General features: G+C 46.6%; 2 protein-coding genes across 5 annotated transcripts in view; one reads left to right on the plus strand and one right to left on the minus strand.

Moving 5' to 3' along the window:
• PSMD4 (proteasome 26S subunit ubiquitin receptor, non-ATPase 4) overlaps nt 1–14,890 on the plus strand; it is a 69,713-nt gene extending 54,823 nt beyond the window's left edge. Inside the window, exons 2-11 of one of the 4 annotated variants that reach the window (XM_050750790.1) lie at nt 4,840–4,895; nt 9,876–10,016; nt 11,334–11,448; nt 12,255–12,341; nt 12,588–12,656; nt 12,816–13,031; nt 13,422–13,539; nt 13,728–13,859; nt 13,941–14,008; nt 14,603–14,890. In XM_050750790.1, the coding sequence (XP_050606747.1) occupies nt 4,870–4,895; nt 9,876–10,016; nt 11,334–11,448; nt 12,255–12,341; nt 12,588–12,656; nt 12,816–13,031; nt 13,422–13,539; nt 13,728–13,859; nt 13,941–14,008; nt 14,603–14,773 (1,143 nt within the window). In that variant the 5' untranslated portion in view covers nt 4,840–4,869 and the 3' untranslated portion in view covers nt 14,774–14,890. Of the gene's footprint in view, nt 1–4,824; nt 4,896–9,875; nt 10,017–11,333; nt 11,449–12,254; nt 12,342–12,587; nt 12,657–12,815; nt 13,032–13,421; nt 13,540–13,727; nt 13,860–13,940; nt 14,009–14,602 lie in introns of those variants that run through there. The other 3 variants (XM_050750801.1, XM_050750810.1, XM_050750820.1) reach the window with 3 other exon arrangements.
• Nucleotides 1–27,016, minus strand: part of VPS72 (vacuolar protein sorting 72 homolog) — a 122,201-nt gene that overhangs the window by 78,496 nt on the left and 16,689 nt on the right. The gene's annotated exons all lie outside the window — the stretch shown is intronic.

Raw genomic sequence — 27,016 nt, forward strand, 5'->3', positions numbered from 1 at the left:
ATTTCTTCTGATTCTTTTTCATATACCATCTGCTCACACTCCTTCTCCACCACCCAGGCTCAGTTTTGTTCGTGTTGCCCTAAACAAAGGCTGCATACTTTCCAGCTTGCAACACTGCAGCTTCACTCTTAAGGCTTTATGTCCGTATGTCCTCTTCCTCAGCAACCCCATTGTCTTCACAAGGAAAAGCGGTGAATGAATATGAGGGGAATTACTGTAGGTCTCTTGCCTAGGTTGCAACCCAGTTTAACAGGGATTTGGAGATTCAAAACTCATTTTACTCAGGTTTAAGAAGAAAGGAGAGGGACAGTGGGAAAAGTAAGTTTGAGGTTGCTGGCCTTAGTGATTCCCTCCCTTTCATTCCCTTGACCTGGCCCTAGGGTGTCACTCTTAGAAGATCATAGAGATTGCAATGCATGGAGTAGTTGGAGATCAAAGAAATAATTGTCCTTCAAGAGTTTCTAGTTTCCGGGAGGAACACAAATACACGAAAACAATGTATTATATGTGAGACAGCTACTTAAGCTATCTGAAGGTGGCACAGAACATAAAAGGGGGAAAAATTGACAGTTATGTGGGATAAAAGTGTTAGAGAATGTTTCACTTCCAGCACAAGGACTAGATGCACGAGAATGGCCTGTTTTTGAGAACAAGGAAGAGATCATGGTGAGAATATTGGAATAGGTATAGTTAGAGGCAATATTGGGAACCCTGAAATATTTTTTGCCCCAATAGGATGTGATACAAAATAATTGAGAGACTAACAAAGTTTCATCAGAATTAATAGAGGATTGGCCGGGTCCAGTGGCTCACATCTGTAATCCCAGCACTTTGGGAGGCCAAGGCAAGTGGATCACTTGAGGCCAAGAGTTAAAGAGCAGCCCGGTCAACAATGTGAAACCCCATCTCTACTAAAAATACAAAAATTAGGCCAGGTGTGGTGGCTCACACTCGTAATCCCAGCACTTTGGGATGACGAGGTGAGCAGATCACCTGAGGTTGGGAGTTTGACCAACATGGAGAACCAACATGACCAACATGGAGAAAACCCGTCTTTACTAAAAATAGAAAAAATTAGCCGGGCGTGGTGGGTGCACGCCTGTAATCCCAGCTACTTAGGATGCTGAGTCAAGACAATCTCTTGAACCTGAGAGGCAGAGGTTGCGGTGAGCCAAGATTGAGCCATTGTACTCCAGCCTGGGCAACAAGAGCGAAACTCCTTCTCAAAAAAAAAAATTAGCCAGGCATGGTGGCAGGTGCCTGTAATCCCAGCTACTTGGGAGGCTGAGACAGGAGAATCACTTGAACCCGGGAGGCAGAGGTTGCAGTGGCTGAGATTGCACCATTCATTGCATTCCACCCTGGCAACAGAGGGACACACTGTCTCAAAAAAAAAAAAAAAAAAAAAAAAAAAAAAAAGGAAAGGCACGTACTTGGATTGGAAGAGGAATGGGGATTCTAAGTTTCTTTTTCTTTTTCTTTCTTTTTTTTTGAGACAGTTTCACCATGTTTGCCAGGTTGGTCTCAAACTCCTGGCCTCAAGTGATTTGCCCGCCTCGGCCTCCCAAAGTGCTGGGATTACAGGCATGAGTCACCACACCCAGCCCATATTCTCAAAGTTTTGAATTTGATTTTCCCACAGCCCCAGCCAGTCCTCCTTTTGTCTGAATAAGGAGAACACTTTTTTCCCTAATAGAAATTGGAGGTTAACATGTTTTAGGCATAAATGTTCTACTTCCCTGACCTTGTCACTCAAAGTGTACTCAACTACTGAGTGGGGTGGTGTAGATAATCCTCTTATGATCAGAGGGTCCCTCTAGCGGTGAGCAGCGACTAGCGCTTATTCTCTAGCTATATCCTCTAATTTCTATTCAGATACAAGTAGGGTCTGTTAGTATAAAACTTCTAACTAAAAGAGAAATTAAAATCATAGGATAATAAAGTTGGAAATCATCATCTGGTCTGACATTTTACTCTTAAGCATGTCAATCTCAGCTATTCTGAAAAGTATTCAGAGATGAAGTCTCATTCTTTATTAGTTTTTCCTTTTTTCTTTTTTTGAGACGGAGTTTCACTCTTGTCGCCCAGGCTGGAGTACAATAGCACGATCTTGGCTCACTGCAACCTTCGCCTCCCGTATTCAAGGGATTCTCCTGCTTCAGCCTCCAGAGTAGCTGGGACTATAGGCACCCGCCACAATGCCTGGCTAATTTTTGTATTTTTAGTAGGAAGGGGTTTCACCATGTTGGCCAATATCTTCTCGATCTCCTGAATTCGTGATCCATCTGCTTCGGCCTCCCAAAGTGCTGGGATTGCCCAGCCTTGGTTTTCTTTATTTTAGAGTCTTGTTCTATCACCCAGAGCAATCCCAGCTCACTGCAGCCTTTACCTTCTGGGCTCAGGCGACTGTCCTACCTTAACCTTTCAAGTAGCTGAGACTACAGGCCTGCACCATCACAACCAGCTAATTTTTGTATTTTTTTGTTGCAACGGGGGTATCCAGGCTGGTCTCGAACTCCCTACCTCAAGTGATCTGCCCACCTCGGCCTCTCAAAGTGCTGGTATTACAGGTGTGAGCCACCATGCCCAGCTGGCCTTTATTTTTCATTATGGAAATTTCCAAACCAAAAGTAGAGTAGTATGGTGAACCACTGTGTACACATAACCCAGCTTCAATAATTATCAACATAAAAGGCCAGTGTGGCCGGGTGCAGTGGCTCAAGCCTGTAATCCCAGCTTTCGGAGGCTGAGATGGGAGGCCCAGAGTTTGAGGTTGCAATGAGCTATATATGATTGCACCACTGCTGCACTCCAGCCCAGTGAGACCTTGTCTCTTTTGTTTTATTTAACACCCTGTCTCAAAAAACAAAACAATTTGTTTCTTCCAAAGGATTAAATCCCAAACTTCATATACTTTTTTTGTCTATGAATATAACATATAACCCTTAATAAAGATTCCTTTTATAATGGTGACAACTTTAACACTATTATCATGCCTAAAAAAATTATTTAATATCAAATATCCAGCTGATGTGATGGCTCACACCTGTAATCCCAACACTTTGAGACTTTTTTTTTTTCAGAGATGGGGTCTCACTATATTGCCTATGCTGGTCTCGAACTCCTGCACTCAATTCATCCTCTCACATCAAAAAATTAAAAACAAATGAGCCGGGCTTGGTGGCATGCACCTATAGCCCCAGCTACTCAGGAGGCTGAGGCAGGAGGATTGCTTGAACCCTGGAGGTGGAGATTGCAGTGAGCCGAGATCAGGCCACTGCACTCCAGTCTGGGCGAAAGAGCAACACCCTGTCTCAAACAATAAAATTTTGTAGAGACGGAGTCTGGCTGTGTTATCCAGGCTGTTCTCAAACTCCTAGCCTGAGTTGATCCTCCTGCCTGGGCCTCCCAAAACGCTGGGATTATAAAACCTAAGCCATTGCATCAGGCCTTAAATGTAATTTTTGATTAACAAACCAAAATGGTTTAGTGGTTTGTTCTTTGGGAGATTAGTTAATATAATTGAGTTGTCAAATCTTTTCTGGGCTCTCTACTGGGCTTAGGGAATTGTAAAGATTAAGACACATTGCTGGCCAGGTGTGGTGGCTCACGCCTGTAATCCCAGCACTTTGGGAAGCTGAGGCGGGTGGATCAACTGACGTCAAGAGATCGAAACCAGCCTGGCCAACATGGTGAAACCCTGTCTCTACTAAAAATACAAAATTAGCCGGTCATGGTGTCACGCCCCTGTAGTCCCAGCTACCTGGGAGGCTGAGGCGGGAGAATCGCTGGAACCCAGGAGGCAGAGGTTGCAGTGAGCCTAGATCGAGACACTGCACTCTAGCCTGGGTGACAGAGTGAGACTTCATCTAAAAAAAAAAAAAAAAAAAAAAAAAGACACGTTGCCTACCCTTAGTTAAATGGGGGAGGAGATAAATATACAAATAAATTCAATTCAAAGGTATAAGGGCTTGTTAAATTAAAATTCTACAGGGAACTGAAGGCTGTAGAAAGTCATTAGTGATCTCTACTTTTTTTTTTTTTTTTTTTTTGAGACGGAGTCTCACTCTGTCCCCCAGGCTGGAATGCAGTGGCGTGATCTCTGCTCACTGCAATCTCTGCCTCCCGGGTTCAAGCGATTCTCCTTCCTCAGCCTCCAGAGTAGCTGGGATTACAGGCGCCCGCCACTATGCCTGGCTAGTTTTTTTTTTTTTTTTTTTTTTTTTTTTTTTTTTTTTTTTTTAAGATGGGGTCTCACTCTGTTGCCCACGCTTGAGTGCAGTGGTGCAATCTCGGCTTATTGCAATCTCCGTCTCCCGGGTTCAAGTAATTCTCCTGCCTCAGCCTCCCGAGTAGCTGGGATTACAGGCGTGCGCCACCATGCCCGGCTAATTTTTTGTATTTTTAGTAGATACAGGGTTTCACCATGCTGGTCAGGCTGGTCTCGAACTCCTGACTTCGTGATCCGCCCGCCTTGGCCTCCCAAAGTGCTAGAATAACAGGCGTGAGCCACCGCGCTCGGCCGATCCCGACACTTTTTTTTTAAAATGACGAAGCTGGAACCGACACAGCACTTTCAAAGGTTCCTCCATAGCTCCTCTGAGATCCGGCCAGCGGGAAACCCCAACTGGGAACTGCAATGGCAGGGAAAGTAGAGGCTAGATCCTGTTGTGTTACCGCGATTCCCTTCAACTACCCACAAGAAGCCCATTTGTTTGGCGGCGCCTACAACTCCCAGAACGCAACGTCCCGGAGGCGGAAGCTGCTGGCCAAGCCGAGGTCTGTGATTGGTGAAGAGCGATGGGCCAATTGGAGGAGTTGTTGTTAGGCCGTCCCGGAGAACCGGTCGGGAGGGAGGAAGGTGGCAAGATGGTGTTGGAAAGCACTATGGTGTGGTGAGGAGCTACCTCGGGGCAGGAGGGGCACAGCTGGGTCCCGGGCGCGTGTGGCGCCAAGGCAGGGCGGGCCTGGGGTGGGGGCCGGGAGCTCATGGGCGAGAGGCGGCCCTGGGCCCGGAGGTTAGGAGCCCGCTGGAGTCCCTGAGTCATCCCGGGGCCGTGGAGTGGCAGACAGTCCCTGGTTACCCCTCTCACCCCCAGGGGGACGGTCATTGACCGGTCATTCCTGCTGCCTTTCTCTGTTCTAGCGCCGTCTTCTCTAGAGCAGCCCGGGTCTGTCCTTAGCCACAGTTCTGCTTCTCGGACTCATCGTAATAGTTTTCTGCTCTCCTTTCTTCGCAAAATAATGTCTATTAGAAAAATAGATTATTAATCCCTTCCTCTCCTCATTCCCTCGTCTCTAACTTCATTACCTTTCCCTGTGTCATCTTCAAAGGTACCATTTACAGATTGCTTTTTATGTATCAGTCATTTTGTTTATCTCACTTAAACCTCACAACCACACCTTAAGGTAAATTATCTCTCCGTTTTACGGTTCAGGATACCGAGTCTCAGCGATTTTGAGTGATTTGTCCAAAATCACACAGCTAGTTAAGTGGTGGAGTCAAGATTTAAACCCAGGGCTGTCTGACACAAAGGCTTTGTCCGGTGAGGTAGCTGTCTTCGCCAGTCTCAGGCTTGGGCTGAGTACCTATTAGGAGTCACATTAGATGGGGAGGACATAAATTTTTGCAGGATTGCAAGAGTTCCTTCTACCTGTAATCATTGAATGTAATACAGAATAGTTGACGAACACAAATCACCAATTGGGTGAGACAGACACCTATGAGATTTCGTCTTTTTAGTTTTTTGGGGGAGCATAGCGTTGCCAGGTAACATACAGGATGCCCAGTGAAATTTGAATTTCAGATAAACGATGAATAATTTTTTTTTGAGAGGGTCTCGCTCTGTCGCCCGAACTGGAGTGCAGTGGCCCAATCCGGCTCACTGCAGCCTCCGCCTCCTGGGTTCAAGTGATTCTCAATGATTGAACTAATTTACACTTGCACCAACGGTATACCAGTGTTCTCTTTTCTCGCAACCTTGCCAGCTTCTTTTTTGACTTTTTAGGATAGCCATTCTGACTGGTGTTAGGTGGTATCTCATTGTGGTTTTGATTTATTTGCATTTCGCTAATGATCAGTGATACTGAGGTCTTTTTCATATGCTTGTTGGCCGTATAGTATGTCTTCTTTTGAAAAGTGGCCAGGCGCGGTGGCTCAGGTCTGTAATCCCAGCACTTTGGAAGGCTGAAGTGGGTGTATCACCTGAGGTCAGGAGTTCCTGACTAGCCTGGCCAACATGGTGAAACCCTGTTTCTACTAAAAATACAAAATTTAGCCAGGCGCGGTGGTGGGCGCCTGCAGTCCCAGCTACTTCGGAGGCTGAGGTGGGAGAATCGTTTGAACCCCAGAGGTGGAGGTTGCAGTGAGCCGAGATGGTGCCACTGCACTCCAGCCTGGGCGACTGAGTGAGACTCCCTCTCAAATAAATACATAAATAAATAAAAATAAAGTATCTGATATCTGTTCATGTCCTTTGCCCACTTTTTTTTTTTCTTTTTGAGATGGAGTTTTGCCCTTCTTGCCCAGATTGAGTGCAGTGGTGCCATCTCAGCTCACTGCAACCTCTGCCTCCTGGGTTCAAGTGATTCTCCTGCCTCAGCCTCCTGAGTAACTGGAATTACAGGTGTCCACCACCATGCCCAGCTAATTTTTTGTATTTTTAGTAGAGACGGGATTTCATCATGTTGGCCAGGCTGGTTTCAAACTCTTGAGCTCAGATGATCCACCCGACTCAGCCTCCCAAACTTCAGGGAATACAGGTGTTGAGCCACCACGCCTGGCTCCTTTGCCCACTTTTTTTTTTTTTGTTCTTACTGCCCAGGCTGGAGTGCAATGGCACAATCTTGGCTCACTGCAACCTTCGGCTCACCGCAACCTCCACCTCCCGGGTTCAAGTGATTCTCCTGCCTTAGCCTCCCGAGTAGCTGGGATTACAGGCATGTGCCACCATACCTAGCTAATTTTGTGTTTTTAGTAGAGACAGGGTTTCTCCATGTTGGTCAGGCTGGTCTCAAACTCCTGACCTCAGGTGATCCACCCGCCTCAGCCTCCCAAAGTGCTAGGATTACAGGTGTGAGCTACTGTGCCCAGCCCATCTTCCAGGATTTTTATAGTTTTGAGTTTTACAGTAAGTCTTTAATCCGTCTTCAGTTAATTTTTGTGTATGGTTTAAGAAAGGGGTCCATCTTCAATCTTCTGCATATGGCTAGCCAGTTATGCCAGCACCAGTTATTGAATAGGGACTCTTTCTCCTCACTGCTTTTGTCAGCTTTGTCCAAGAGCAGATGGTCATAGGTGTGCAGCCTTATTTCTAGACTCTCTATTCTGTCCCATTGGTTTCTGTGCCTGTTTTTGTACCAATACCGTGTGGTTTTGGTTATTGTAGTCCTGTAGTAGTAGTTTGAAGTTGGGTAAAGTTGCCTCCAGCTTTGTTCTTTTAGCTTAGGATTGCCTTGACTTTTCCGGCTCTTTGTTGGTTCCATATGAATTTTCAAATAGTTTTTTTCTAGTTCTTTGAAGAATGTCCTTGGTAGTTTGATAGGAGTAGCAGTGAATCTGTAAATTGCTTTGGGCAGTATGGCTTGTTTGTTTGTTTGTTTGTTTATTTATTTATAAGACAGAGTCTTGCTCTGTCGCCCAGGCTGGAGTGCAGTGGTGTGATCTCAGCTCACTGCAACCTCCGCCTCCCAGGTTCAAGTGATTATTGTGCCTCAGCCTTCCAAGTAGCTAGGATTCCAGGCACCTGCCATTATACCTGGCTTATTTTTTGTATTTTTAGCAAAGATGGGGTTTGGCCATGTTGGCCGGGCTGGTCTTGAGCTCCTGGCCTCAAGTGATCTGCCCACCTCGGCCTCCCAAAGTGCTTGAATTACAGGTGTGAGCCACCATGCCTGGCAGTATGGCCATTTTAATGATACTGATTCTTCCTATTCATGAGCGTGGGATGTTTTTCCACTTGTTTGTATCTTCTTTATTTGAGCAGTATTTTGTAATTCTCATTGTAGAGATCTTTCATCTTCGTGGTTAGTTGTATTCCTAGGTTTGTTTTTTTTGTTTGTTTGTTTTGTTTGTTTTTCTGAGATGGAGTCTCGCTCTTGTTGCCCAGGCTGGAGTGCAGTGGTGCCATCTCGGCTCACTGCAACCTCCGCCTCCCGGGTTCAAGGTATTCTCCTGTCCCAGCCTCCCGAGTAGCTGGGATTAGAAGCGCCTGCCACCATGACCAGGTAATTTTTTTTCTGTATTTTTAGTAGAGATGCGGTTTCATCATATTGGTCAGGCTGATCTCGAACACCTGACCTCAGGTGATCCGCCCACCTCAGCGTCTCAGAGTGCTAACATTACAGGCATGAGCCACCGCGTCCAGCCAAGGTATTTTATTATTTTTGTGGCAGTATGCACGTAGTTCTTTTTTTTTTTTTTTGAGACCCAGTCTCGTTCTTGTTGCCCAGGCTGCAGTGCAATGGCGTGATCTCAACTCACTGCAACCTTGGCCTCCCGGGTTCAAGCAATTCTCCTGCCTCAGCCTCCTGAGTAGCTGGGACTACTAAGTGTGTACCACCACGCCTCGCTAATTATTGTATTTTTAGTAGAGACGGGGTTTCACGATGTTAGCCAACACTGGACTCGAACTCCTGACTTCAAGTGATACACCTGCCTCCACCTCCCAAAGTGCTGGGATTGCAGGCATAAGCCACCATGCCCAGCCTATGTTATAGATTTTTTTTTTCTTTTTTTTTTTTGAGACGAAGTTTTGCTTTTGTTGCCCAGGCTACAGTGCAATGGCGTGATCACCACAACCTCCACCTCCTGGGTTCAGGTGATTCTCCTGTCTCAGCCTCCCAAGTAGGTGGGATTACAGGCATGTGCCACCATGCCCAGCTAATTTTTAATTTTTAGTAGAGACAGGGTTTCTACATGTTGGTCAGGCTGGTCTCGAACTCCTGACCTCAGGTGATCTGCCCGCCTCGGCCTCCCAAAGTGCTGGGATTACAGACGTGAGCCACCACGCCCAGCTAATTTTTAATTTTTAGTAGAGACAGGGTTTCTACATGTTGGTCAGGCTGGTCTCGAACTCCTGACCTCAGGTGATCTGCCCGCCTCGGCCTCCCAAAGTGCTGGGATTACAGACGTGAGCCACCACGCCCAGCTATAGATATTTTTAAGTTACCTTCTTCATTTCTTGTATTTGGATTACTGCCATTTAATGGGAGGGTTAAATTATCCATGACAAAGCTTAGTAGCACTTAAGTGCAGCTTATAGGAAGGTGCTGTGGTTCATCAGTAGATCACCACCTTTGGAGCTCATCAGAATCACTTGGTAAAGATTTAAAAATTTTTTTGGCTGGGCACAGGTGAAACAGGTGATTATCTGAAACACAGATAACAGGTGGCTCACATGTGTTATCCCAGCACTTGGGGAGGTAGAGGCAGGAGGATCACTTGAGCTCAGAAGTTCAAGACCAGCTTGGGCAACATATTTAGACCCCTGTCTCTACAAAACAATTTAAAAGGTAGCTGGGCGTGGTGGCTCGCACCTATAATCCCAGCTACTTGGGAGGCTGAGGTGAGAGGATCACTTGAGCCCAGGAGGTGGACGCTGCAGTGAGCCATGAGTGCACCACTCTACTCCACCTGAGTGACAGAGCAAGACCCTGCCTCAAAAAAAAAAAAAAAAAATTCCTCATTGGTTATTCTGAGTCAATAAATGTGGGCTAAGGCTTGATCATCTGTATATTTAAAAAAGGAAAAAAAAGCTACAGGTGATTCTATGAAGACTGAGAGCTGCTGCTATAGGGGGCCCCTGGAACTGGAGAGAAGGTTTTGGAGAACTTCTACATTTCTTCTCTCTTGTCCTTCAACCCTAATCTGGCAGTGTGGACAACAGTGAGTATATGCGGAATGGAGACTTCTTACCCACCCGGCTGCAGGCCCAGCAGGACGCTGTCAACATAGTTTGTCATTCAAAGACCCGCAGCAACCCCGAGAACAACGTGGGCCTTATCACACTGGCTAAGTATGGGGGACAGAGGAGGAGGGGACTCAGTAGGTGGGTGGTTGTTACATGCTACTCTTCTGTAGATTCCTTGAGGCTGCTTTTGCCCATCACCTTCCTAGATTGCCTTCTTCACTTTTTAGTGTAAATGTTAATAGCAACTTGTTTTTTGTATTAACCTGCTCGGTTTAATTTAATACAGTACAGAAGCTAAATCTCCTGGGGTGAAATTTCTGTTTCTTTTTATTGTTTGTTGGGCAGGGCTAGGGTAAGGGGTGAAATTTCATAATATATTTTAAAGTCAGTGAAAAGTGATTTTGGGCTGGGCGCAGTGGCTCACGCCTGTAATCCCAGGAGTTTGAGACCAGCCTGGGTAACAGGGCAAAACCCTGTCTCTACTAAAAATACAAAAATTAGCCAGGTGTGGTGGTGGGTACCTGTAATCTCAGCTACTCAGGAGCCTGAGGCAGGAGAATCGCTTGAACCCGGGAGGCGGAGGTTGCAGTGAGCCAAGATCATACCACTGCACACCAGCGTGGGTGACAGAATGAGACTCTATCTCAAAAAAAAAAAAAAAAAAGAGAAAAAGAAATTTTTGGATCAGAGCCCCTAGGCATATATCACACATCCTTTTACCCTAAAAGTGTTTTGTTTTAGGAACTGGTAATTCTTAAATGAGTAGCCTCCCACTCCAGTGTACATAGTGTTAGCTGGGAAAACGGGTCTGGAGGTGGAGACAGGAGAGATACAAAGTAGCATCGTTATTTTGGTGGATTCTCAGGGCCCTGTGAGCCTTTAAAAGGAGTTAGGGGAAAACATTTGGAAGTAGAGGGCAGGTTTCTTACAAAGCCAACCACTTAATTATTTCTGTGCTTGGTTTCCATTAAATACTAGATATTTGATTAAGAAGAATAGAGGCCAAGCACAGTGGCTCACACCTGTAATCCCTGCATTCTGGGAGGCCAAGGCAGACGGATCACTTGAGGTCAGGAGTTCGAGACCAGCCTGGCCAACATGGCAAAACCCTGTCTCTACTAAAAATACAAAAATTAGCCGGGCATGGTGGTGCACATCTGTAATCCGAGCTATTCAGGAGACTGAGGCAGGAGAATCCCTTGAACCCAGGAGGCGGAGATTGCAGTGAGCCAAGATTGTGCCACTGCACTCCAGCCTGGGTGACAGAGCAAGACTTTGTCTCAAAAAATAAAAAAGAAGAATAGAGATTACAGTTAGAATAGAAATAGTGGTTATTATCCAGGTCTTTAAAGAAAACTCAGACACAGTTTAGAGGTAGTTGTGCTGACCTGAACTCACTGAAATGCTTTTCCTACATCCCAGTGACTGTGAAGTGCTGACCACACTCACCCCAGACACTGGTCGTATCCTGTCCAAGCTGCACACTGTCCAACCCAAGGGCAAGATCACCTTCTGCACTGGTATCCGCGTGGCCCATGTGAGTCCTACTGGGTTCTCTGGACTGTTTCTCCCTGCTCTGAGGTCCTGCCTCCATCATACTTATTTCTCCCCTGGATTCCTGAGCTAGGACCAGAGCAAGAGAAAGTTAACTTGGCATAGAAAGGATATGGGGGATGAGTCAAGGGTAGTTGAGGGTTGTAAGGGGAAAAATCCCTAGAATTGAGAATTAAGGTTGGGTGTGGTAGCTCACGCCTGTAATCCCAGCAGTTTGGGAGGCCAAAGGAGGAGGATTGCTGAAGGCCAGCAGTTTAAGACCTGGCACATAGCGAGACCATGTTTCTCTTTTTTTTTTTTTTTTTTTTTTTTAAAAAAAAAAAAAAAAAAGGCTGGGTGCGGTGGCTCACACCTGTAATCCCAGCACTTTGGGAGGGTCACCTGAGGTCAGGAGTTCGAGACCAGTCTGCCCAACGTGGTAAAACTCCATCTTTACTAAAAATATAAAAATTGGCCAGTACTCGGGAGGCTGAGGCAGGATAATCGCTGGAACCCAGGAGGTGGAGGTTGCAGTGAGCCGAGATCGTGCCACTGCACTCCAGCCTGGGTGACAGAGCAAGACTCCATCTCAAAAAAAAAAAAAAAAAAAAAAGAATTAACCTCCCTTCTTTATGCACAGAGAGTCACAGCAAAAAGGGAGGAATTGGGGGTGTTAAATCTTGTGTGAGCGTGATGGTAGATGGTATACTTGAGGTACAAAGAAACTGTAAGAAAACGGAACCGAGTGACAGAGGAAAGAGCTGAGTGATTTCTCTGGTTGACTCTGAGAACTTCCTCTCCCTTTACAAGCTGGCTCTGAAGCACCGACAGGGCAAGAATCACAAGATGCGCATCATTGCCTTTGTGGGAAGCCCGGTGGAGGACAATGAGAAGGATGTGAGTCCAAGTGGCAGCTGGGGAATGTGGGCAGCCAGTGTTTGGGACTGAGGTCTTTCATCCCTCAGGAGAACCTGGCAGAGGCATCAGGCTCATGACTTTGGGGAAAGGTGAATGTGGAGAATTCAGTTTTTCTGTTGTAGGACCTTGGGGAGGTCAATAGAGTTCTGTATGCTTTTATGCGGCAGGTCCTTTCCCCCCTCGAGTATGGAACAGATTTCTTGATTTTTCTCCCCTTCTTCCCAGCTGGTGAAACTGGCTAAACGCCTCAAGAAGGAGAAAGTAAATGTTGACATTATCAATTTTGGGGAAGAGGTGAGTAGGGACTGATTGGAGGGCATTGGCTTAATTTGGTTATAAACAGAATGGTCCTTAACCCTGAGGAGTGTGGGCACTGTAGCAGAGTAGTATGGACGTGGCAAAGAACAGGGAGCAAGGCCTGAAGGAGGGCGTCCTGTGTTCTTTCCTCACCAGGAGGTGAACACAGAAAAGCTGACAGCCTTTGTAAACACGTTGAATGGCAAAGATGGAACCGGTTCTCATCTGGTGACAGTGCCTCCTGGGCCCAGCTTGGCTGATGCTCTCATCAGTTCTCCGATTTTGGCTGGCGAAGGTGGTGCCATGCTGGGTCTTGGTGCCAGTGACTTTGAATTTGGAGTAGATCCCAGTGCTGATCCTGAGCTGGCCTTGGTGAGCAAATGTTGACCCCAGGTAGAGCCCAAAGGCCCTTTTTTGTTCTTTTCTGGCACACACATCACAGAGCTTCTACTAGGCTGAACAGTCCTAGACACTCCCAGTAACTCATATTCCAAGACCTCCTTTTGCCCCCTCTTCCCTATACTTCTGTCTGATCTCTAGGAGCACTAATGTCAGACGCTTTCTTTTTCACTCCCCCTGATGAAAACCAAGGCTTCTCCCAAGTCCTTTTTAATCCCATACCACTGCTTATCCCTCCAGCTTCTCTGTGTGATAAACCAGAAGCTGCCCCTTTATGTTCCTTTCCTACACCCCAACTAACTTTCCCAGCTCCCTGTAGGAGTGAGGGCAGGGGAGCCCTGATTGTGCCCTGCTCTTCATCAGGCCCTTCGTGTATCAATGGAAGAGCAGCGGCAGCGGCAGGAGGAGGAGGCCCGGCGGGCAGCTGCAGCTTCTGCTGCTGAGGCCGGGATTGCTACGACTGGGACTGAAGGTGAAAGAGGTGGAATCTGAAGTCCTGGGACTGTGGGATGCTAAACATTGAAAGCTGGGTATAGGCACTGCAGGGAGAGTGTGGAGGTCTGACAGAGTAGGAATATGTGGGAGGGCCAGGCTAGGGGAATGGCTTTGGAGGCTGGCCTGTGTGGATATGGCATCAGTTCTACCCTGCTCCTCTTTTCCTTTTCCCAGACTCAGATGATGCCCTGCTGAAGATGACCATCAGCCAGCAAGAGTTTGGCCGCACTGGGCTTCCTGACCTAAGCAGTATGACTGAGGAAGAGCAGATTGCTTATGCCATGCAGATGTCCCTGCAGGGAGCAGGTGAGCCAGAGCCTGGGTGGTGCCTAGGCAGAGGGCTGGGATGAAGAAGGGTAACTGAACAGAGTGACCTCTCTTCCTCAGAGTTTGGCCAGGCGGAATCAGCAGACATTGATGCCAGCTCAGCCATGGACACATCTGAGCCAGCCAAGGTGAGACCCAAACCTGCCCCCGCATCAGGTTTAAAGTCCTTGAATTTGGATCCTCATCCCTCTGAGGCTGGGAGCATTTCTACCATAGCTAAGTCCTTTGAGGAGCAGAGGGAAACACATGGATATGCATTTCTTACATGTAAACCTTGCTAAGGTAGCAATGCTAGTGGTCAAAGTTGGAGAAGTGTCCTCATGTTCTGTAATTTTCCTTCCTTGCTGGTGGGAGCAGCCTGGGCAGTTCTCTAGGATGTCTACCCAGGAGGGAGAAAAGAGGGTCTGGGAAAAAGAAAAAGGAGAACTGGGTGTCTTGAGAGCAGGAAACCTCAGTGTGATGGAATCTGTTTTTCTCCTCAGAGCTCAATTAACAGAGTTCTCAACAGGTGCCTCCTCTATTTGGTCAGTAATAACTGTTTGCATTCATGCCATAGAAAGGATTTTGCTGATTTGTCCTTTCCTTACCTCGGCCAGAGGTGCCCGAATCCCCACACAGTCAGAAGGCAGGGGAGCTCCGGCAGCGGTATGCTCCTGTCCTTCACACCTGCTTACTCCCTGCTGCTCCACACCCTCCCCTGAGCTCACACTGCCTGTTTGCAGGAGGAGGATGATTACGACGTGATGCAGGACCCCGAGTTCCTTCAGAGTGTCCTAGAGAACCTCCCAGGTGTGGATCCCAACAATGAAGCCATTCGAAATGCTATGGGCTCCCTGGCCTCCCAGGCCACCAAGGACGGCAAGAAGGACAAGAAAGAGGAAGACAAGAAGTGAGACTGGAGGGAAAGGGTAGCTGAGCCTGCTCAGGGGACTGCATGGGAAGCACGGAATATAGGGTTAGATGTGTGTTATCTGTAACCATTACAGCCTAAATAAAGCTTGGCAACTTTTTTTCCTTTCTTGCTTCAAATAGTGATGGTGTTGAGTGTGAGACAGGGGAGGAGCTCCTGGCCTAAAGAAGAGCCTTCCTTGTTGAGTTCTCCATGTCTCTCTTTCCACCTGTCTGGGCCTCCTAATGTGCCGGGATTACAGGCCCAGGAGCCATGTTTCCATTTCTAATGAACGAAGACCTTGTTTAAACCATCTTCTTGCCAATAACTTTTACTCTGCACTCTGACACAGCTGAACCCCAAGTGTGGAATGGTACTCAACCTTTTCAGTTTTTTCATGTGTACTTCTAAGGTTCAGCAAGTTTAGGTTATTTGGCCAAGGATATTTAGCTAATGAAGAGGTAGAACCAGGATCAAAATCCAGACTTGTCTCAGACCTGTCTCACCAGTTGAGTCACCACCAAACAGTAGTTTCCTATCGCTCGCTGCCTTCAGTGACCCTGGTCAGCCCTGCAAGTCAGTTCCTTGTAGCAACTACTATACCTTCCTCTACTCCCCCATTACTCTCAACAGAAGCCTGACATCTTTACAGAGTCAAGGTCTTGAGGCAGGAAGCTCTGGCTCCCTCCTTCCCGCCAGCACCTCCCTGCATCAGTTATGCTGTCTCCCGAATATCTGCTGTCCTAAACACCCTGCTGGCGTTTTCCTCTCAGTGTACACGCATCAAATCCACACTACAAGTAACCCTACCTTGAGACTTTATATCATACTGTTTAAATATTTCACAAGGAACATCTATTCCCTTTATAATTTTTTTTTAAAGTATGTTTTTTTTGGCTGGGTGTGGTGGCTCACGCCTGTAATCCCAGTACTTTGGGAGGCCAAGGTCGGTGGATCACAATGTCAGGAGTTCAAGACCAGTCTGACCAATATGGTGAAACTCTGTCTCTACTAAAAATAAAAAAAAAAAAAAAAAATTAGCCGGGCATGGTGGCACACACCTGTAATCCCAGCTACTCAGGAGGCTGAGGCAGGAGAATTGCTTGAACCCAGGAGGCGGAGGTTGCAGTGAGCCAAGATCGTGCCACTGCATTCCAGCCTGGGTGACGGAGACTCTTGTCTCAAAAAAAAAAAAGTATATATTAAAAAAATTTTAAAGTCTGTGCTCTGTCGCCCAGGCTGGGGTGCAGTGGTGTGATCATAGCTCACTGTAGCCTCAACCTCCTAGCCTAAAGGATCCCCTTGCCTCAGTCTCCTGCGTAGCTGGGACTAAGGCACACACTACCACACCCAGCTAATTTTTTTTTTTTTGAGATGGAGTCTCTGTCGCCCAGGCTGGAGTGCAGTGGCGCTGTCTTGGCTCACTGCAACCTCTGCCTCTCAGGCTCAAGCAATTCTCATGCCTCAGCCTCCCAAGTAGCTGGGACTATAGGTGTGTACCACCATGCCAGGCTAATTTTTAATTTTTTTTAGAGAGATGGGGTCTGTTTCCCAGGTTGGTCTTGAACTCCTGGGCTCAAGTGATCCTCCCACATTGGCCTCCCAAAGTGCTGGGATTATAGGTATGAGCCACCGTGCCTGGCCCATACAGTTTTAAAAGTTAGATTTGTAATAAAAATTGGTAGGGTCCTGCCCCAACCCTCTGCAGTCTTGAGGCCTACTCCCAGAAGTAATTTAACTTCTTAGCTAGCTCTTCCTGTACTTACTTCCTTATTCCCAAAGAATGAACTTATATGGCTATTTCTTAATTTTTCCATTTTAGGCATTATCTATACTATTTACTATAGAATATTATAATTTATTTTTTGTTGTTGTTTTTGAGGCAGAGTTTCGCTCTTATTGCCCAGGCTGGAATGCAGTGGCACGATCTCTGCTCACTGCAACCTCCGCCTCCCGGGTTCAAGCGATTCTGCTGCCTCAGCCTCCCAAGTAGCTGGGATTACAGGCATGTGCCACCACGCCCGTCTAATTTTTGTATTTTTAGTAGAGATGGGGTTTCACCATCTTGGCCAGGCTGGTCTTGAACTCCTGACCTTGTGATCCGCCCGCCTCGGCCTCCTGAAGTGCTGGGATTACAATGCCTGACTAATTTTTATATTTTTTTTTGTAGAGACGGGGTTTCGCCAGGTTACCTACACTGGTCTCAAACTCGTGAGCTCAAACAGTCTGCCCACCTCAGCCTCCCAAAGTGCTGGAATTACAGGCGTGAACCACCACACCCAGCATTGTTTTTTTTTTTATTCTTTTACTTTCAGAAATAGAAACCTCCTCTCAAATTAGTCAAATACAGTAGGTAACCTGTTAACCTCATGTGATGGCCTCCTGAGCTTGCTCCAATGTGGACTGGTTGTCCTAAACCTGCTGCAAAGTTGCAGTTTTGGCCCTTCCCTACACCTTCATCCTGGGAATCACTTCTTTCCTGGATGCCATGTTTTGGTTTTCTTTTGTTTCATCCTCTGTTTTAACAGAATTTGTCATCCAGTAGCTTCCTGAGAAAGAAGCACAGCAAGTTTATTTTGTGTATGCCTGAAAACATCTTGGCAGAGTATAGAATTCTACATTTAAAATAATGTTTCTTTAGATTTTGAAGGCATTGCCTCATTGTTTTCAGTTTTCTTTTTGTTTGTTTTTATTTTTCTCAATGTTTCAGCATCCAGAGGAATCTTGTTTGTTGGTGTTGAGACAGGATCTCACTTTGTAATCCAGGCTGCAATGCAGTGGCATGAACACGGCTCAGGCTGACTTGCTGCCACTACCTCTGAGGCTCAAGCAATCCTCTTGCCTCACTGTCTCAACTATCTGGGACTACAGGTGCATGCCACAACGCCCATCTGGATTTTGTATTTTTTGTAGAGATGGGGTTTCACCACATTGCCCAGGCTGGTCTGGAACTCCTAACCCTAAGTGATCCGCTCACCTTGGCCTCCCAAAGTGCTGGGATTACAGGCGTGAGCCACCTTTCCCATGGCCTGTATTCTAGTTTTCAGGGGGTATTATTAAGAAACTAGGGCTGGGTGTAGTAGCTCATGCTTGTAATCCCACACTTTGGGAGGCCGAGGCGGGAGGATCACTTGAGCCCAGGAGTTCAAGAACAGCCTGGGGAACATGGCAAGACTCCATTCCCCCACATTTTCTTAATTAAAAACAAAAAACAAATTAGCTGGTTGTGGTGCAGTGCACCTATAGTTCTAGCTACTCATGAGGCTGAGGTGGGAGTATCACTTGAGCTCAGGGGTCCAGGCTGCAATGAGCAGTGATCACGTTACTGTACTCTAGCCTGGGCAACAGAGCAAGATTGTCCCAAAAAACAAAAAAAAAGCATTCTGTTTTTATATCATGGGTACAATATCTTCTCTTATATATATATGTATTTTTTTGATACAGAGTCTCGTTCTGTCGCCCAGGCTGGAGTTCAGTGGCATGATCTCAGCTTACTGCAACGTCTGCCTCCTGGGTTCAAGCGATTTTCCTGCCTCAGCCTCCTGAATAGCTGGGACTACAGGCATGTGCCACCATACCTGGCTAATTTTTGTATTTTTAGTATAGACAGGGTTTCACCATCTTGACCAAGTTGGTCTTGAACTCCTGACCTCATGATCTATCCGCCTCGGCCTCCCAAAGTGCTGGGATTGCAGGCGTGAGCCACCGTGCCTGGCCAATCTTAATTTCTAAGGATAGTAATTGCAGTTTTAGGATATTTTCTTCTGGTCCCCTCATTATCTGTTACTCTCTGGGCTCCTCCTCATTTGGCTTCTTTTATGCTGGAGACTGCCTTCAGCTCTCAGATGATTCTTGGCTGTCTGTCCCCACTTAAGAGAGAGCTGCCTGGAAACTCCATGGATGGGGTGCGCAGAGACTGTCATATGTGGGCTTCCCTGGGAGTAAGGAGGGAGAGAGCAGCCTTTGAGTTCCTGTCGGCTTCTCCTGAGTCAGTCATCTCCAAAAAGGAATTTTCCAATCCTCCTTCCCCTGCTTTCAGAGGACCAAGGACTTTTCTGTGTTTGAGCCTTTCTGGGTTCTAAGACTGATTATTTTGTTCTTTGTTGGCTCTTCACTCCCTACATTATGAGCAGAATGGAAATATCCCCAAAGTTAAGTCAGTTATCTTGCACATCTGGCTTTCCATTTATCAAACTAAATCTCTCATTTGCTGCAGTCTTCTCTTTGTCCTTGTGCTCTTTCATGTCTTATTTTTTGTTTACTTATTTTTATTTTTTATTTTTTGAGACGGAGTCTCGCTTTGTCGCCCAGGCTGGAGTGCAGTGGTTCGATATCAGATCACCGCAAGCTCCGCCTCCCGGGTTCACGCCATTCTCCTGCCTCATTCTCCCGAGTAGCTGGGACTACAGGTGCCCATCACCACGCCCGGCTAATTTTTTGTATTTTTAGTAGAGACGGGGTTTCACCGTGTTAGCCAGGATGGTCTTGATCTCCTGACCTCATGATCCTTGGCCTCCCAAAGTGCTGGGATGACAGGCATGAGACACTACGCCCGGCTATTTTTTGAGACAGGGTCTCTGCCCAGGCTGCAGAGCAGTTGTGCCATCATGGCTTACTGCAGCCCTGGCCTCCCAGGCTCAGGTGATCCTCCCACCTTCACCTCCCTAGTAGCTGGGACTACGGGCACGTGCCACCATCCCTGGCCTTTTTCACTTCTTTACTCTTATTTTGATGTGATTTCTACGGTGAGCAGAGATAAGCTCAATTCACGACATATAACTAGAAACTCTTCCTTAAGTTCAGTTACCTAATTCCTCTAACTCATAAGGTGGTTGTGAAAATTAAAGGCGGTTATGTGTGTGTAACAAGATGTTGAAAGGTTTTCCCGGTTGTGTTGGAGTTTGAGCTGAGTCTTAAGGACAGAAGTGCACACAGAAGTGTATTTTTAGTAGAGACGGGGTTTCACCATGTCAGGCTGGTCTCAAACTCCTGACCTCAGGTGATGCACCTGCCTTGGCCTCTCAAAGTGCTGGGATTACAGGCGTGAGCCACCGCCCCCAGCCTTCCTTTTCTTTTGAGACAGGGTCTCATTCTGTCACCCAGGCTGGAGTGCAGTGGTGTGATCCTGGCTCACTGCAACTTCTGCCTTGTGGGCTCAAGTGATCCTCCCACTTCAGCCTCCTGAATAGCTGGGACCACAGACAGGTGCCACCACACCCAGCTAATTTTTGTATTTTTTGTAGAGATGGGGTTTGCTATGTTGCCCAGGCTGGTCTCAAACCCCTGGGTTCAAGCAATCCGCCTGCCTCAACCTCCCAGAGTTCTGGGATTACAGGCGTGTGCCACTACATCCAGCCTTAACTGCTTTCTAAGGCAAAATAGGGAACTATCTGACTAAGTGCTTCGCAGGTACTAAGGGTTACCAGCTTTCCAGCCTGTACTGGGTATATCATTCCTGACAACTGCCTAACCCACTTTTCCTAAGCCAATGCCAGATTTTATTTATTTTTGTTTGTTTTTGGTTTTGTTTTTGAGACAGGGTCTCACTTTGTTGCCCAGGCTGGAAGGCAGTAGCGCAATCTCAGCTTACTGCAGCCTACGCCTCCTGGTTTCAAACGATCCTCCTGCCTCAGCCACCTGAGTAGCATGTGACACCACGCCTGGCTAATTTTTGTATTTTTAATAGAGACGAGGTTTCGCCGTGTTGCCCCAGCTGGTCTTGAACTCCTGAGCTCAAAGCAATCCACCCACCTTGGCCTCCCAAAGTGCTGGGATTATAGATTACAGTCATGAGCCATATGCCCGACCCCTCTTTTATTTTATTTTTTGAGATAGGGTCTCACTCTGTCCCCACGGCTGGAGTGCAGTGGCATGATCACAGCTTACCGCAACCTTGACCTCCCAGGCTTAAGCAATCCTCCCACCTCAGCCTCCCAGTAGCTGAGACCCACAGGCAGGCACCACCATGCCCGGCTTATTTATTTATTCATTCATTCCATGAACCAGCTAATTTATTTATTTTTAATTAATTATTTATTTTGAGACAGAGTCTCCTCTGTCGCCCAGGCTGGAGTGTCTCGGCTCACTGCAACCTCTGCCTCCCAGGTTCAAGCAATTCTCCCTGCCTCAGCCTCCCGAGTAGCCAGATTACAGGTGCCTGCCACCATGCCCTGCTAATTTTTGTATTTTTTAGTAGAGACAGGGTTTTGCCATGCTGGCCGGGCTGGTCTTAGATACTCTTACTTGACTACTTACTTGCAGTACTAATTATGAATTGACTTGGAATTGCATTTATGTTTGTAACAGAGACTAGAAGTAACAGAGAGTTAAACAAGATGGAAGTTAATTTTTCTCTCAAGGTAATGAAATCTGGATGCAGGCAGTCCAGGGCTCATCTAGTGTCCCCAGGAATTCATCAGGTTCCGAGGCTGGTCTGCATCCTTGAAGATCTCTGTTTTTCTCCCTGCTCTGCCATCCTTAAAGGCCTGTGTTTGGCCGGGCACAGTGGCTCATGCTAGTCCTAGCTACTTGGAAGGTTGAGGTGGGAGGATCTGGGAGGATCCCTTGAGCCTGGGAGGTTGAGGCTGCAGTGAGCCTCGAACATGCTGCTGCATTCCAGCCTGGGTGACACAGTGAGAACCTGCCTCAGAAAAAAAAGGCTTTGGCTTTCTCAATTTGCCTGAAAAATCACAAGATCACAAGATCCTTTAACCATCAGGCCTGTGTTCTAGACAGGAAATAAATAGGAAGGGGAGAGGAGAAAATGATTGAAAGAATTAAAGGGAGCATATGCCAGCTGCTTGACCTTCTTTAATTTTAATTTTTATTTTTACCTTCTGGTGCTCTCCTTATCTCCCTGCCTCTACAGAGACAAAAAATAACAATAATGATATAATAATTAGCTGGGCATTGTGGCATGCGCCACTAGTTCTAGTTACTCAGGAGGCCAAGGTGGGAGGGACTGCTTAAGCCAAGGAATTTGAGGCTGCAGTGAGCCATGATGAGGCCAGTGCACTCCAGCCTGGGCAACACAGTGAGACCCTATCTTAAAAAAAAAAAAAAAAAGTTTGAGGGGGCCAGGTGCAGTGGCTCATGATTGTAATCCCAGCACTTTGGGAGGCCGAGGCCGGTGGATCATGAGGTCCAGATCAAGACCATCCTGGCCAACATGGTGAAACCCCATCTCTACTAAAAATACAAAAATTAGCTGGGTGTGGTGGCACGTGCCTGTAGTCCCGGCTACCTGGGAGGCTGAGGCAGGAGAATCACTTGAACTGAAGAGGTGGAGGTTGCAGTGAGCCAAGATGGTGCCACTGCACTCCAGCCTGGTGACAGAGTAAGACTCTGTCTCAAAAAAAAAAAAAAGTTTGAAGCTGAATTATTAACATACAGGTTTAATTACTGTATCTTCCTAGTGAATTGAAACATAACAATGTAGTAACTCTTTATGACTAGTTAATACTTTTAGTCTTAAATTTTATTTAATCTAATATTAACACAGCTACACCAACTCTGTTTTGTGGTTAGTGTTTCCCTGGCGTATATGTTTTTCTATTCTTTTACTTTTAACCCCTCTAGTTATTTTTCTTTTTTCTTTTTTTTTGAGACGGAGTCTCACTCTATCACCCAGGCTGGAATGCAGTGGCATGATCTCGGCTCACTGCAGCCTCTGCCTCCCAGGTTCAAGTGATTCTCCTGCCTCAGCCTCCTGAGTAGCTGGGATTACAGGCGCCTGCCACCGCACCCTGCTAATTTTGTATTTTTAGTAGAGACAGGGTTTCACCATGGTAGCCAGGCTGATCTCGAACTCCTCAGCAGATCCGCCTGCCTCGGCCTCCCAAAGCACTGGGATTACAGGTGTGAGCCACTGTACCTGGCCAAGCCTCCAGTTTTCTTTGAGAATGTTATTCTAGCCCACCTCGCGCAGCTAATTTTTGTATTTTTTAGTAGAGATGGGGTTTCACTATGTTGGCCAGGTGGGTCTCGAACTCCTGACCTCAAGTAATCTGCCCAACTCGGCCTCCCAAACTGTTGGGATGACGGGTGTGAGCCAACACGCCTGGCCAGATATTATCACTAGTATCTCATATAAGCAATGTTGATTTAGCTTTACCCACAAATCTGCTAATCTTTTTCTCACCAATTATTGCTTCGCAAACCATTCTGGGATAATTTTTATTTTTCTGGAAGTAAATCCTATTTTTTTTTTTTTTTGAGACAGAGTCTCTGTCACCCAGGCTAGAGCGCAGTGGAATAATCTTGGCTCATTGCAGCCTGCAACCTCTGCCTCCTGGGTTCAAGTGATTCTGCTGCCTCAGCCTCCTGAGTAGCTGGAACTACAGGTGCGCACCACCACAGCCAGCTAATTTTTTTGTATTTTTAGTAGAGATGGGTTTCACCATGTTGGCCAGGCTGGTCTCGAACTTCTGGCCTCAAGTGATCCACCTGCCTCAGCCTCCCCAGAGTGCTGGGATTACAGGCATGAGCCACCACACCTGGCCTAAATCCTATAGTTCTTTTAGTGAAGATATGTTGGTAGTCAACTTTCTCAGCTTTTGTTTGTGTAAAATGTCCTTGTTTCATCTTCATACATAAATATATTAGATATAGAAATCTGAATATATGAATATATTCTCCCAGCACATTGATGATATAATTCTACTGTTGGGTTTTCACTGTTGCTGTACAGAAGTCAGATATCAATCTAATTGCTATTTTTATTTTTATTTTTTTGAGATGGAGTCTCTCTGTCACCCAGGCTGGAGTACAGTGGCGTGATCTTGGCTCACTGCAACCTCCATCTCCTGAGTTCAAGTGATTCTCTTGCCTCAGCCTCCCAAGTAGCTGGGACTATAGGCACGCGCCACCACGCCCAGCCTCTAATTGCTATTTCTTTGTAAGTCTTTTTTTGTTCCTGAGCTGACAGATGATTATAGTATCTTTGTTTCTGATGTTCTACACTTTCAATATAATGTGTCTGGGTATAGATTTATTTTCATATGTCGTGCTTGGGATTTGTTGGGATTCCTGAAACTGAGGACTAATGTCTCATCAATTTCATAGTACTATTAGCCACTAACTCTTTTTTGAGAGTTGGGGTCTTGCTCTGTTGCCCAGGCTGGAGTGCAGTGATGCAATCATGCTTCACTGCAGCCTCCAACTCCTGGACTCAAGCAGTCCTTCCCACTTCAGCCTCTCGAGTAGCTGAGATTACAAGCGCATTGCACCATGCTTTGCCTTTTTTTCTTTTGAAGTGATGTCAAACTTACATAAAATTTGCAAGTATAGTCCAAAAGACTTTTTTCCCCCCTGAATCATCTGACGGTAAGTTGCCAACTTAATTGCTCATTATCCCTGAATACTTTAGTATACATTTCCTAGAAAAAAAAGACATTCCATTACATAACTAGAAAACAATCACACAAATCAGAAAATTAGCACTGTTATATTATTACCATCTAATCCTAAGATTTATCAACTAGCCCAATAATGGCATTTATAGCAAAAGAAAAAAAAAATAGTTTAGAATTTCATGTTGCATTTAGTTGTCATGTCTTTCTAAATTCCTTTAACCCAGAAAAGTTCCTGATCTTTCCTTGATTTTTTTTTTTTTTTTTTTTTTTTTTTTTTTTTTTTTTTTGAGACGGAGTCTCGCTTTGTCGCCCAGACTGGAGTGCAGTGGCCGGATCTCAGCTCACTGCAAGCTCCGCCGCCTGGGTTCACGCCATTCTCCTGCCTCAGCCTCCCGAGTAGCTGGGACTACAGACGCCCGCCACCTCGCCCAGCTAGGTTTTTGTATTTTTTAGTAGAGACGGGGTTTCACCGTGTTAGCCAGCATGGTCTCGATCTCCTGACCTTGTGATCCGCCCGTCTCGGCCTCCCAAAGTGCTGGGATTACAGGCTTGAGCCACCGCGCCCGGCCTCCTTGATTTTTATGACCCTGACACTTTATTTATTTTTATTTTATTTGTATTTATTTATTCATTTATTTTTTGAGACGGAGTCTCGCTCTGTCACCCAGGCTGGAGTGCAGTGGCTCAATCTTGGCTCACTACAAGCTCCGCCTCCTGGGTTCACACCATTCTCCTGCCTCAGCCTCCCGAGTAACTGGGACTACAGGTGCCTGCCACCTCGCCCAGCTAGTTTTTTGTATTTTTAGTAGAGATGGGGTTTTACCGTGTTAGCCAGGATGGTCTCGATCTCCTGACCTTGTGATCCGCAAGCCTCGACCTCCCAAAGTGCTGGGATTACAGGCATGAGCCACTGCGCCCAGCCTTTTTTTTTTTTTTTTTTTTTTGAGACGGAGTCTCGCTCTGCCGCCCAGGCTGGAGTGCAGTGGCCGGATCTCAGCTCACTGCAAGCTCCGCCTCCCGGGTTCACGCCATTCTCCTGCCTCAGCCTCCCGAGTAGTTGGGACTACAGGCGCCTGCCACCGCGCCCGGCTAGTTTTTTGTACTTTTTAGTAGAGACGGGGTTTCACCGTGTTAGCCAGGATGGTCTCGATCTCCTGACCTCGTGATCCGCCCGTCTCGGCCTCCCAAAGTGCTGGGATTACAGGCTTGAGCCACCGCGCCCGGCCGCGCCCAGCCTATTTATTTATTTTTGAGACAGAGTCTTGCTCTGTTGCCCAGGCTGGAATGCAGTGGCACCATCTTGGCTCACTGCAACCTCTATCTCCTGGGTTCAAGTGATTCTCCTGCCTCAGCCTCCTGAGTAGCTGGGATTACAGGCACTTGCCACCATGTCCAGCTATCCTCTGTATTTTTAGTAGAGTCAGGGTTTCACCATGTTGTCCAGGCTGCTCTCGAACTGCTGACCTCAGGTGATCTGCCCGCTTTGGCCTCCTAAAGTGCTGGGATTACAGGCATGAGCCACTGTGCCCGGCCAGACCCTGACACTTTAGAACATTACAGTCCAGTTATTTATTTATTTATTTTTTATTTTGTTTTATGACGGAGTGGCGCTCTATTGCCCAGGCTGAAGTGTAGTGGCGTGGTCTTGGCTCACTGCAACCTCTGACTACTGGGTTCATGCGATTCTCCTGCCTCAGCCTTCTGAGCAGCTGGGAATACAGGTGCCTGCCACCATGCCTGGCTAATTTTTGTATTTTTAGTACAGCCAGGGTTTCACCATGTTGGCCAGGCTGGTCTCGAACTCCTGACCTCAAGTGATCCGTCTGCCTTGGACTCCCAGAGTGCTGGGATTACAGACATAAACCTGTAAAATAACTGGCCCCGGCCAGTTATTTTGATTGCCCCTTAATCTGGATTTGTCTGATGTCGGATTCAGGTTATGCATCGTTGGCAGGGATAGTACAGTGATGCTGTTATTCTCGTTGTGCTGTATCAGATGGCACACAGTTTTAATTTGTCCCATTTTTTCATAATAATAAGGGGTGAGTGGGCAGGGTACAGATAAAATAATATTGGCCCTGATTTGATAATTGCTGGAGCTGGCTGATGATTACCTGGAGGCTCATACTTTTCTGTTTACTTTTATGTGCTTAAAATTTTTCAGCATATTGAAATATTTTTTAAAATCTGAAGCAAAGATATTTAAAATATTTTATCTAGCATATTAAGGCACACTGGTACCAAGTAGGATTTCAGTGTTGTTCCATTTACTATAATGCTGGGAAGGGATGATCTTCAAATTAAAAAAATATATGTATGCAGTCTAGGCTCAACCCATAGGTCCACAGTTTGTAGTCTTTGTCCTAGAAAATGAAAGAGTATGGGCTGGGCACAGTGGCTCATGCCTGTAATCCTAGTGCTTTGGGAGGCTGAGGCAGGAGGATAGCTTGAGCCCAGGAGTTTGAGACAGCCTGGGCAATATAAGGAGACCTTGTCTCTACAAACTATATATATACACATATATATTTTAATTAGCCAGATGTGGTCACACACACCTATAGTCCCAGCTGCTCAGAAGGCTGAGCGGGAGAATTGCTTGAGTCCAGGAGTTCAAGGTTACAGTGAGCTATGATGACACCACTGAACGCCAGCCTGGGTGATAGAGCAAGACCCTGTTTGTTAAATAAATTTAATAAATAGGCCAGGTGGGCTGGGTGTGGTGTCTCATGCCTGTATTCCCAGCACTTTGGGAGGCCAAGGTGGGTGGATCACCTGAGGTCAGACCAACCTGACCAACACAGTGAAACCCCATCTCTACCAAAAATACAAAATTAGCCGGGCGTGATGGCGCACACCTGTAGTCCCAGCTACTTGGGAGGCTGAAGCAGGAGAAT

Source organism: Macaca thibetana, chromosome 1, assembly GCF_024542745.1.
Source record: "Macaca thibetana thibetana isolate TM-01 chromosome 1, ASM2454274v1, whole genome shotgun sequence".
Classification (NCBI taxonomy): Eukaryota; Metazoa; Chordata; class Mammalia; order Primates; family Cercopithecidae; genus Macaca; species Macaca thibetana.